Consider the following 13,132-nt stretch of genomic DNA (forward strand, 5'->3'; position numbering starts at 1 on the left):
ACCTGACTTACCAACCATTTAATCATCTTTGCCATAGGGAGCCAGCTTAGGCAGTTTGGACCAACTGTACAGTAAAGCTTAAAGCTTTATGCCTTGTGCTGATGGGCATGCTAAATGTTTAGTAGAGACTATTCTTGAGCACACAATTGTGAATGATTTAAAGTGGGCTGTACGTGGAACCCATTTCCTCCCCCAGCTTCCTCAACAGGGCCTCCCCTTAGCAGCTGAAATGAGTTAGTAGTAATCAGAGCAGAGTAGGAATCCTGCGGTTTCTGCCCTTCCCTCCTGCTGGTTCTATGGCAACTAGTCTCTTAAAATGAGCTCTCTCCCTAGTATAGCCAGATGTGACTTTGAAATCAGGTGGGCAAAAGGTTTAGGAATCACCTTAGCCAAAGAACCTTGCTAATGCTGGAGATACATATGAGGTTTTAGGATAGCTTGGGGGAGAACAGGAATGAAAGGATTGACGAGAAAGATTGGGCCAAAAATATATACTATTCACAGAATGATTGTGCCTCCGAGTTGTAGAGAGCTTTGTTGCAAGCTTGCAGAAGTACTTTTCTGGCCATTTATTTGTGCACTTGGCCCTTGTCCACTGTCCAAACTTGGTGAAAATGATGCCAGAAATCTCTGGCAGAATCATTGCCTCAGGGCTACTTTATAGCCCATGTGCCAGGGCCCATCTGGTTAGGGCTAAATGGCTGTAGTTGAAGGCAATGCAGAAGAAAGGGATAGGGCCAACTGATATTTGTTGTGTTCTCATCTTCTCACGCTCCTCCTTTTTAATCAAACCTTAAAAGCTCTTCTCTTCATTAATTCTAGCCAGGCCGTTTGTCTCGGCAAAACCACAGTAGTTAATCTACCCAGCTATAAAGAAGAAGGAAGAGAAGGAAAAAGAGGGGGAAAAAACTTTGTCATTCATGTGAAGGTAACATTGAAGGTTTCATCACAGATACACTCAAAACTTAAGAACAGCAATTGTCTTGGGATGGGGGTGGACAGAGCAGTTTGATTGAAGCGTTAGCTGCCTTGGCCCAGGGCCAAGTCAAATTGCCAGAGAACCATTAAACTCTGTGTAATTCCATATAATTCACAGCAGCCACAGGTAATCTGAATCAGACCTGATAAGACTTTGCTATCATTTATTGTCCATTAATGCTGAATGCACATTGGAGATATTTAAACATTTTATAGTCATATCATGGTGGCCATATTTTCTAAACCCCAAGTCAGGAGGCCTGGCTTGACAAAGGATTTGTGAATTTGTTTATATGAAAGACCTCACAAAGGCATAAACACTAAATCGTACTGAGTTAAACACTAAACAAATGGCCTTTAAGAAAGGAACTATAGTGACATGAAAATGGGCCGGACTAACTCTCATTCAGGCATTGGCCAAGGGCCACTCCCCTCCCCAAACATACCTTTGAAGGGGTCTGAGGGGATAGATTAAACACTAAATCATAATCATAATAGATTCTGGTTTATGCCCATCACCTGGATTTGCTCTTAAAATTTTTAGGGATGGCAGACTGAGAAGGCCTGTTGTAATATCTGTACACAAGAAGGCTTGGGTAGATGTTACTTTGAATTCCCAGATGCTGGGAGTAGTTAAAACTCCCAGTGTTCATGGTCTGTTTGTGAGGACGTGTGTGTTTTAAATTAACTTCCTAAGACTGAGAATGTTAAAAACTAAGGAGAATCATATCTGGATTCAAAGTATTGTTGCCATACACCTAAGTTTCCTTAAAGGCTTCATTCCTCCCACAAAATTAAGAGCCTAACTTTCTCCTCTGGGCAGTCATGACAAACAGGAGATATTTCGTGCAAAGAACAACTATTCTAGAATATTCTGAGCTGGTAATAACAGTGCTTTTTAGTAGACGTAGGGACTTGAAGTGCCTCTTTAAGCAGAACTCTTTGCATTGCTAGTTAAGGATTATGAATGGCAGTAATCTCATAGAAAAGCAAAAGGTTTTGTCACAATCTTGCAGAAAAAAATGCCTTAAACTTAATAGATGGTCCACTAAGGGCAGATCACTTAACATCCCTGAATTCCTGTTATCTGGTCAGCAAAGGGAAAATAATGTTATTTGTCCAGAATCAAGCAAATGAATGGGACAACATACCGAAGTCCCTTCTAATTCTAATTTTAACAAATATTTATTGAGTCCCTAATATGTGTCAGACATTTGTTTTCCTGTGATACAACTGATAGAGCTGCAAAAGACTATGTTCTGGCTATCTCACACATTATAAGTTATTCCAAAAGAAAAAATATATAGAGAGAGATAAACAAGAAAATGCAAAATGGTGGTATATGCTATGAAGAAAATGAAACGGTATGATGGAGAGTGGTGGGGACTGGGATAGGGGAAAGAGAGAAGGAGTCTACTTTATATTGGTGGTTGAGGAAGCCTCTCTGAAGAGGTAGCATTTGTGCTGATGCCTGAATGATGAAAAGGTGCTACCTAAGTATCTAGAAGCAGAATGTTCTCAGCAGAGAAGACAGAAAGTGCAAATACCATGAGGTGGGAATGGGCTTGACTTTTGAAGAACAGAAAGTTCATTCCAACTGCAGTGGGGTGGGGGGCAGGGTCGGTGTGGGGAATGAAAGGTAGAAAATCATGTGAGAAAGGCAGACATGGCCAGATTTTGTAGGGCTTCTGATCTAATATTTACACTGTAAGGATCATTCCTTAATCTGTCTGATTTAATTAAAGAATATGAGTACCAGATGTTAATAATCGGGGTACTTGGAGTTTGCCCATAGGAATCCCAGGGAGAGAGACTAGAGAATGAGATAGAGAAAACAAGCTGAAATGCTTGGGAGAGAGAGGTGGGAGTGGAAGAGAGAGTGTGTACACAGGAGTGATTAAGGAGGGTTGGAGAGTTTTGGGGCCAGAGGAAAAACACAAGCATGACCTTTGGCTGTGAGGGACACACTCAATGGCAGGGTTTGTGGAATCTCCTATCAGAAAACTGCTATCAGAAGGGGTTAACCATTAAAGGAGATGGAGCAGGGTTCTCCATCTTGTTTAAAATATGAGAAGTGGGAGTAAGCAGGGATGAATGGATTCCTCATTGCTTTATCCTTATTGATTCTCCAGGCCTTGAACTCAAATACCCATGCTTTGACACCTCATTTCCTTCTCAAGCTAATCCTATCATTGCTAAAAGAAGCACTTGATGATTTAACAGTCCCTGCCCACCACTAACACACATAAACAATTGAGGGTTTTTTTTCTTTCTCTCTTTTTCATTTTTGGAAACTCAGTTTTGTTTTATGTTATTTAACAAATCTTTGCTGACATAGTGTGACATTTCTCAGTTGCCATATGAACAGGACAGCACTGAACAGAATAGAACAGTGTTATGGCTCACTTGTTCCCAGATTTGCAGCACTATGTGGAAGCAGCAGCAAGTGTGCTAGTTTGATTTAAAGTTGCATCTATCCTACAGTAGTCAGTAAATAATGTTACTGTTATTGCCTTTGTGACATACACTATGCCTTGGTAGGTTATTTCTGTGGTCTGATCACGGTTATGATCACGGTTATGCAAAAGGATGGGTGGGAGTTAATGCCTCTTTTCCCCTCTGATCTTCTGCTCTTAGAGAGCTAACTGAAGACAAGGGAATAAATTTACTACTGAGGAAAATGGGCCTGGATGCAAATAACGTTCCTGGTGTGGAATGCAGGGGCTCAGCTGTGGAAAACAGAAAGCAAGCTTCCTATCCCTTCATTCATATCTGCTAGAAGCCACATGGGATCATGGTAAATTGCAAAGGGCTTCCAGACAGTAGAGCAGGCCTGGTGGTTTCTAAGGGTGGACTTTGGTCCTTTCCTTGAAGTATATTAGTCTCTTGGTCTTTTTCCAGTCAAAAAATGACTAATGTTGAGTATGTGCACTCTTTGGAAACTATCTTTTGCTTTTTGCATGATGGCTTTAGGGAAGCAGCAATGAGTTATTGAGTGAACCCGGCTTTGGAATGGTTCATATTCCAGATTTAATCACATCATCTTGGGATGGAAAACTGTATCTAACTCATTCACATTCAGCTGTGATTTTTGAATAGTTACAACATCGACAATTGATTGATAATGGGGAAATAAAGATTATTTTAATCTAAGTAAAATTACTTCCATCACTTTCTAGTGAAACAGTGGAATTTAATGCCTATTCTTGTAATTTGGGTGTTTCTTACAAGCATTAACGCACTGTTCATAAATGCCACTAAATTGATATGTCCCATTTACAGTGATTTTATTTTAGATGGTATGAAGTTTGTTGGTCTTTTCAGTCACCTAAGCTTACCCACCAGATTTGTACATAGTGCAAGTCTACTTTGTCCTAGACTTTTTAAACACAGTACAAGTGAGCTCATATCATGGTTGAGTGTACCAAAATCTGTTGCTGACAACTGCTTCTAGACATCAAGAGCAAAGTCTTTAGCATATCCTAATCATCGAGTTTCTTCCACCCAAGTCCTCCTACTCTCCACCTCTCTACCACGTCAGCTTACCAGGTTCCTTGATCATTGTACCACTAAATTTCATAGCTTATTAGGCAGCGAAGAAGTATAAGCAATCAAATTACCTTGATAGCAATGATGCCTGAATAAGAGCTAGTTGTATGTGTGACAATGACCTGATATGAAGTTTTGCTACTAGGGATAGGTCAGGAACTCTGAGAACCAGGAGAAAGAGACATATTTGTGATAGACAAGAAAGGAAGCAGTAGATGATTTCAGCATTGGATGAAGGATTGCTTCTCTTTTCATGATAAGAAAGGATAAAATTGGCTGGTGATAAAAAAAAATTCACCATTGTCACCTGGTCAGTGAGAAAAATAAAATGTTGGTCTTCAGTTTCTTACTGAAACCATCCATCATATAGGGAAGCAGGGCTTGATTACTGTCTCAAAGCAGAGAGGAACAATGGGAAAATTCATAAATTGTGAAGGCTTATCCTTTAAGTGAAACTTTTTGCATAGATTAAAACTGTGAGTATATGAAAATATTGCCTGAACCTTGGTCCCTCTTTCAGAAATGTAGGCTCAAGTCTTTGGCCAGTTGTTAATTGGGTTGTTTGTCATTTTCTTATTTGTTTGTAGAAGTTCTTTTTATATTCTGGATAAAAGTCCTTTATCAGATATTTGTATTATGAATATTTTCTTCCAGTCTGTGGCTTGCCTTTTCACTTTTTATTGATACTTTTGATGAATATATATTTTATTTGGATAAATATATCATTTTTTTGTTTATACTTATCATTTTTTGCATCCTACCCAAGAAATCTTTGCCCACCTCAGGGTCACAACGACATTATCCTGTGTTTTCCTCTATAAGTTTTTTTGGTTTTAGCCCTTTCATTTAGGTTATGATCTAGTCCAAAATTTTTTAGTGAAAATTTACATCAGTAAAAATGTTTTGAGCATGTGTTCCCAATATACATAATTTTATTTATGGGTGACATAATACCACCAATATTAAATATTCATAAAGCTTGATTTTAAAAAATCTAGATAAAACTAAATATAAACAGAAGTTCCAATATCCCACTTTCTAGTGGATCACCTTGTGTACTGCCTGGGAAATATGCACCCCACTCTAGAGACTATTCTTCTAAACCACCAAATACTGATATTTGTGACAAGCACTGAAATCATTAATGTTAACAGAACTCATCAAAGCCAAGAATTGGTTAGAATTGACAAAGTGTAAACAGGATCAAATGAGCACATTTGCTCAGCATGCAGAAAACCTGAGTTTACTCTTGCACTGTATTGCCTGCCCTTACCTGGTGTACAGAGACTGGCAGGACCAGTCAACTCGATAAGGAACAAAGACAAACTTGCTTTAGGTTGCTGATGTTGGCTATGGAACTTTCGACTCCCTTCCCCTTTTCTCATCACCAAATTCTTAGAGCTGACTGAGTTTTTGGCAGGGATGCTTAGAAATTTCACTTGGGCTTCCCCCAGAGAAATTTAATGATTTGGAGCTCAGAGGGCTTTTATTGTGGGGATTAGTAAACTAGATGGTAATTAGCAGCTGGGGAGGAAGGAACAGTCTGTAGGGATAGGTCACGCTGTGGGGCATAGCATAATCCATTGGCTCAAGGTCAAAGGAGCTCTTGAGCCTGATACAGAGAGTCTTACACTCAAGGGCCGCTCCTTGAAGGATGTGTGCATCTGTTTCTTAGCTGACAGGGGTCAAGAATGGTTTCTTCCTTAGTGGCCACCCTCTTATTCTATTTCCATACAGAGATTACTGCTTTGAACCAGGCCTACTTACTTTTCTTAATTGGTTGTTGTTTTATTTATTTAAGAGATAGGTTTTTGTTTTCTGTTTTGCCTTTTGGGAAGTTCGGTTGAGGTAGGAGCGGTATGAAATTAGAAACAGAAGGGTTTCTTGTTTTTCTAGTCTAGACTACTTTGCAAAGTTGAGGGGGGCATTTTTTAGGGAATTGCTGAGAAAGACAAGTTAGTGTGTTTATAACCTAGGATCAGAGTGCTGAAAGCAAGCGTTAGAGTGATCAGATTCTAAGGGATACGAACAAGGGACAAAGGGCTGATCAGAAACAACAGACCCCAATCTGTGCTCTGTTCAATATTTCAACATAAATTTCAGAATAAGCGTAAAATCATCTTTTCTTTGATGATCCTCCTTCCTTATTATTAAACTTCCCAAAAGCCTGCTTATGCCCATTCATACAGTTTCTCTCTATTTTATCCCCCAGAAAAGAAAAAAAAATTGCTTAACAGGGATCTAGAGTGTCACTAAAAACTTGAAAGTCTTTCAAAACGTGCTAAAAAGACATTCAGAGGATATTTTCTTCTAAAGAAATAAAACTACTATATTTTGCATGAGCTTTTCTGTCTATTTTCAAAAAGGCATGTCAATTTAAACAACCATGCTATCTGCCTTCTTAGTCTATGGACAAGCTGTTGGAGGTAGGATCATGGACTGCTAATTTGGCCAGAAGCTCTGAAAACTGGCCAAAAAAAGTTTCAATTGATGCTTATTTTTTCCCAATAAATTTCTTGTAGCAAGCAGAGAAATTCACAATCTGCCCTTGATTTTTAGTGCTGCTCTTACGCTACTGTGTTAGGCATTCAATATATATCAGTTATTTTTGCAGATCATGTTTCTCCTGCTGAATGCATTTTGTTTCAAGAAAAATTTGATCTAATATTTCTTTCCTTCACTTTATCATCTCAGTTTAAGCGAAGGACCCAAGCTAGTATATGCCAGTATCTGACTAAATAAAAGCTACTAAAAAGCCAGTAAAGACCATTTACACCTTTTTCTTTGCCTTTACTCTCGAGGGGCCAACTTGTCATTTTGTGGACAGTTATCAAAAGAATGGATCATGCTTCATTGAAGAGTCATCAAAAATATCCAAATGACCCGCTCATCAGCACAAAATGGGCCTCAAAAACCTTACTCTCAGTGTCCTGATTATGCCTTATTAAATGTTCCGACCCTGGTGGACCACTCTGAAACAATGGATAAAGACTACAGGGATTTGAGAGACGGATGTTAATTAGTCAGTTTTGAAAGATTGAAACATGGGTAAAGGCGAAGTACAAAGGGGCTAAAGGTTGGGATAATTTCTGTTAGCAGAAGGATAAGGCATACCTTTGCTAACTGCTTACAGGTCACTGAATGTCAGTGCTGCAAGGGCCCTCAGAGATCATCTGGTCAGGCGCTCATTTTTCACCAGTAAGCAGACTTGCCCAAGGTCAACTAGCTCTTCTAGCTATCCAGACACCAGCTGGTTTTTTGTTAAATGACCTCTATGCACATAATTTTAAATTACTTTAGCCACTTACTGCTAACTGGGTGATTACTTGGATAATCCAAAATGACATGTAAATTAACCATTGTTTATATTGGACTTTGTAATGTGTGTTTATACTGACATTCCAAGGCATCTGGGTCTAATCTGAGAATTCAGGACAATTCATATGAAACAAGAAAGCCACCGGGGAGGTCTGATTCAGGAAGAGCTGGAAAGCTGGCAAGCCTTACAGAATGGACATCATTAAATGGTACTCAATTGTCCCTTCAAGCAGAGTATGTTAATTTCAAAAAGTTTGTTGATTCACACCTTTTCTGAACCTCCACCTGAGTCATGAAGGGGCAGAAGGAAGGAGAAAAACCAAACCTTTTGTAGAAGAATATGTATATTTTTCTTTTTCTTCCTTTCTTTTCCTTCCATTCATTTTCTTTTCCTTGCTAGAAACATGGACATCTGCTTTGTCTTCTATATAAACAAATATGTTGAGCCATCGACCTGGAGAATTGGCTATCAGCAGGCCAAACAATAAATGGAAGACATGTTAGAACCCAGGAATCTATAGGTGGATAGGGCGGATAACAATTAGTAAGCAATAAGGAAAAAGGACCAAAAGTCAGGAGGAATAAGGAGTCAGTTGAATAATTCAATAAATGCCCTGGGTCTGAAAAAGAGTTACTTTTGAATATACTCCAAGCAATCTTCAACTAAGCGGAATTTCATTTCCGTATCTGGACTTGTCTAAACTCTGGGATTATGCTGACTATCCATAATTTGCCAGTTTGTTGTCCAAGAATCCTCAGATTTGTACTAATGTGCTATTATTACACTCAAAATTGCCATCTTGAGGGGGATGCTGCTGGTGACTGAGAAGAGGCATGGGATTATAAAGGGGGAATACACAATCAGCGTGAGAATGTAGTTCAAAAAAAGAGTCCCTGCAAGGACTCAGATAGTGGCAGCTGAAATGTCAGTAGAGAATGCCTCAACCTCTGCTGCAGCAATAAATAAACACTTTAGTTTAAAATGCTCCCCCTTTCATCTTCTGGTCTATAATAAACAGACGTAACAGAGGGCTTAATTAACCTGCGGTACTACTAAAATCAGTACATTGCTATGCATAACAGGAATATGGATAATTGAGTTGTATGAATAAAAAAATAGGTTGGCACAAATTAAGACTAACGTACATTAACAGGGAAACTCCATTAGGATTTATTAGTTACACTCTTGCTTGTGGTTCTTTGTTAGTCTAAGGAATCCCCTTCAAATGGCTAATAGTTTTGAAAATCCTGTCTGATGCTGGGGCCTTCCATGGATGCCAAAGTAATGAGTCATTCAAATAGAACTGAAATTTAAGCACAGCACTTTTCTTTTTGTTTCTCCCTTTATTTTATTTTCTTGGCATCAAGTAATAGTGACTATGAAGTAATAATGATAATTATAATGGAGTAAAAAGTGTGATTCTAATTTATTTGCCAAAAGTTGTTCCCCATTTACCAATACTGGCTTGTTTTGTCGTGAGTGATGGCTCAGGTACTGGAACAAATGTATATATTCACTGTCACTTGGATAATTTATAATTTGTCAGTCAAAGGTCAATTAAAAATATTGCGCTAACAGCAATAAATTTAATAACCATCTGTGATTTAACTCAGAATTTCAATTAATTTGATGGGTTTTCTAAAATCTTGAATGAACATTTTTCTCTGCACTCAGAAAATCTGATCTGTCAAATTGCAGATGAGCTAGCCAACCCAAAGCTCAGCAGTATTCTAACTTACATAGTGTGAGGATGGATTGGGGGGATGCTATGAAAGACAAAGTGGGACAAGAGTAGAGGTAGGTGTAAGAATACAGCGAAGGTCAGCCCTTGTAACCATTTAAAATCTACTTTTTTCTAAAGATTGTATTGTTTTAATCATGTTCACTTTATCACCATCCCCCCCCCCCCGCCACAAAACCTCTTGATCACATCAGTGGGTTAGACCTTTGACCATCTCAGTGAACTTCCGAACTTTAGACCATGACCTGCCCCTGAGGCCATGTTCACGTCTGTATCTCTACCATATAACATAGTGTCCTGTACTTAATAGAAATTCATTAAAATTTAAGGAATGAATTCATGAATTGTTGACTTCTTACCATGAATGGAATTGATGTTCCATCAGGTAGAACTTAACATTAGTGGTGGAAGGAATGTTACATATAAAATCAGCCAAGAATTCTTGGGGTCCTTCTGTTTCTCTTTTCCTTTGCCTACCCAGCAGCTATTATTTCTGTCTTTCAATGCCCCAGCTTGATACTTTCTTGCCAAGATTGTCTGTTCAATGGAAACTTTATAGGCTGCGGTGGAATAGTAAACAACCATATTCCAAGTTCTTGTGAGTGCCCACTGTGTGCCAGACAAGGGAAGCACTGTGTTATGCATCTGTTACAGAGACAGTAAATAAGCAGTTACTTTGTCTATATACACTTTGTGTATTTTGAATTTGCAATTATACTCCCAGAATGTTGAGCTGGAACTTTCAAGATATTCAGATTCACCCCCCACCTTTGTTATGATACTCAGAACTCACATTTATTGAGGACTTACTGCTCCCAGGCACTTTATATATTAACAACCCTATGAGGTAGGTACTCTTGTTATCTACATTTCACATATGATGCAATTAAGGCACAGAGATGCTAGATAACTTTCTCAGGATCACACAGCTTAAGAAGTAGTAGCGCCAGTATTCAAACTCAAGTTTGTCGGACACCAAAACCTGCCCAAGAATAAGAAAGGACTTGCCATCTAGCTGGAGCCTAGGTCTTCTGGCTTTAATTTGTGTGCTCATATCTCTATGCCATCCTTCTACTTTAGGTCATGCTGTGGGGTTCCTTCCAAGCATCATTTTCTTATGTAGAGTGCTTGTCCCCCCAGATGGACTGTTCACTCTTCCCAGACAGGGACTAAGTTATTTCTGATACCTTCTTCCTCAAGGGCTTGCCCAAGCTTTTCCGGTAGCAAATAATGACCTTTGCTCAGTTCCTTAGCTTCCCCCTTGTGTTAGTTTGAAAGCTGTTGGAATGCAATGTATCAGAACTGGTATGTCTTTAAAAAGGGGGAATTTAAGTAATCTAAAAGTTTACACTTCTAAAGAAATGTCCAAATTAAGGCACCAACAAGAGGTTACCTTCACTCAAGAGAGGCTGGTGGGTGTGGAACACCTTTGTAAGCTGGGAAGTCACGTGGCTGGCATCTGCTGGTCCCTTGCTCCTGGGCTCCATTGCTTTCAGCTTCTGTTCTTTGAGGGTGCCTCACTTTACTTCCCCAGGGTTGACTTTCATCGCTTGGCTTCCCTTGGCTCTCTCCACGTTCTGGCTTGCTTGACATCTCATGGCAATGTCTGCTGGGTTCCAAGCAGCTCCAAACATCTGTGTCACTGTGCTCCACGTATCCATATCTGTGTCAGCTCTGCTCTGAAGTTTCTGTCGGTTCTGAGGCTTCTGTCATTTCTCTACGCTCAGTCATTTCTGTTGTTTCTCCAAAATGTTCTCTCTTTTAAAGGATTCCAGTAAAATAATCAATACCTACTTTAAATGGGTGGAGTTACATCTCCATCTAAGCAAAAACTGACACCGACAATTGGGTGCATCACATCTCCATGGAGATAATCTAATCAAAACATTCCAGCCTAAAATATCAAATCAGGATTAAAGGTAACAGCTGCCTCCACAAGATGGAATCAGGATGAAAACATGGCTTCTCTGGGCACATAATACTTTTAAATTGGCACACCCCTGTAGCTGGCTGGAGCCACCCCCAATGCTGCAATCCCCCAGAGGTTGGAAGGAGCTAGAAAGCCGAATTTTGAAGTAGAAAAAACCTTACCACATGCTTTGTATTTTGTTCTCTGTAACACAGATTGAAGATGGAGGCAAGGCAGCCTTGTCCCAGAAGATGAGGACTGGTGATGAACTGGTGAACATCAATGGCACTCCATTGTATGGTTCCCGCCAAGAGGCCCTCATCCTCATCAAAGGCTCCTTCCGGATTCTCAAGCTGATTGTCAGGAGGTAAGGTGCAAGAGATCTACTTTAAGATGCAGAGGCTGCTGAAACCACTTGCTTGGTAGTAGAGTAATTTCTTTGTCAGTATCATCAAGGAAAAAGATGTTCTGTGAACACAGTTTTGTGGAGAACGGAAGCAAAATGGCATAGGAGAAATGACCTTTTGTTTAAATCCTGGCAATGCCACATGCTAGCCATGTCACCTGAGATAAAGTTTTATCGCTGCAAAACTCAGTTTCCTTATCTACTATTGAGAATTCTAAATGACTCAGTACACATCAACACCTATCTAACCAGCAATTTTCTGTCTCTGTCTTCATAACAAGTGGCCACTGCTCAAGCACATTTTAAACCATATTTAAATAGACCCTACTACCAGTCATGCCAGGCAATCTGGGGGCTGTGGCAAACTCTACTCTTTCAGAGTACACAGACTAACAGTGTAACACACATATGATTTGTTGATTAGCAATATATATTTTTAGGAAATCAATAAAGAAAACTTCCTTTGGTGTGTGATTGTCAAATGGATTGTTCAGACAATAATTCCTGTTAGAGTTCAAGAGAAAGAAATATTACTTCAGTGGGAATTGATTGGGTAAGACTTCATAGAGAAGGTGGAATCTGAGCTAAAGGATGAGTAGAATTTGAAAAATAAATGATGAGAAGAGAAAAGGAACTTAGGCAAGTGGAGTGGCATAGGCTGAATAGATGTAAGGACACAGTCATTCTGTGGCCGCCAAAGTATCTGCCTATTCATGAGCCTTCCACTTGACGTGTCATTCATTTTGCTGCTGCATCTTTGCTCTGCCCTACTGGAGCATATTTATTTTCTTTTCTATCAGCTTGTTCCCTTTATCTTATGCATATACCTAAGTTTCTCCAGCTTAATTATTTTTATTAGTCAAAACAAGCATCCTCCCTCAATCGTAATTCCACCTCTAGCTACTGCCTCATCTTCCTCCTTTTGTTCATTTCAGTCTCAAAAAATGATGGTTTATACCGTCTCCACTTCTTTACCTACCGTTTAGCTTTGTACCCACTGAAATCTGGATTTAGCTCCCAGAACACCACTGAAACTACTCTGTCAAAAGCCAAAATTACCTCCTAATCATCAAAGCTAATGGATTATTTTAGGTCTTCATCATGTATGATTTATACATGGTGTTCTAGTTTGCTGGCTGCCGGAATGCAATATACCAGAAATGGAATGGCTTTTAAAAGGGAGAATTTAATGAGTTGCTAGTTTATAGTTCTAAGGCTGAGAAAATGTCC

The 13,132-nt window shown here is 39.3% G+C and overlaps 1 protein-coding gene across 2 annotated transcripts in view; it reads left to right on the plus strand.

The window, feature by feature from the left end:
• Positions 1-13,132, plus strand: part of SHROOM4 (shroom family member 4) — a 289,038-nt gene that overhangs the window by 167,205 nt on the left and 108,701 nt on the right. For both annotated transcript variants that reach the window (XM_077145723.1, XM_077145725.1), the window contains exon 2: positions 11,712-11,863. In XM_077145723.1, the coding sequence (XP_077001838.1) occupies positions 11,712-11,863 (152 nt within the window). The remainder of the gene's footprint in view (positions 1-11,711; positions 11,864-13,132) is intronic.

Source organism: Tamandua tetradactyla, chromosome X (assembly GCF_023851605.1).
Source record: "Tamandua tetradactyla isolate mTamTet1 chromosome X, mTamTet1.pri, whole genome shotgun sequence".
NCBI classification, from domain to species: Eukaryota; Metazoa; Chordata; class Mammalia; order Pilosa; family Myrmecophagidae; genus Tamandua; species Tamandua tetradactyla.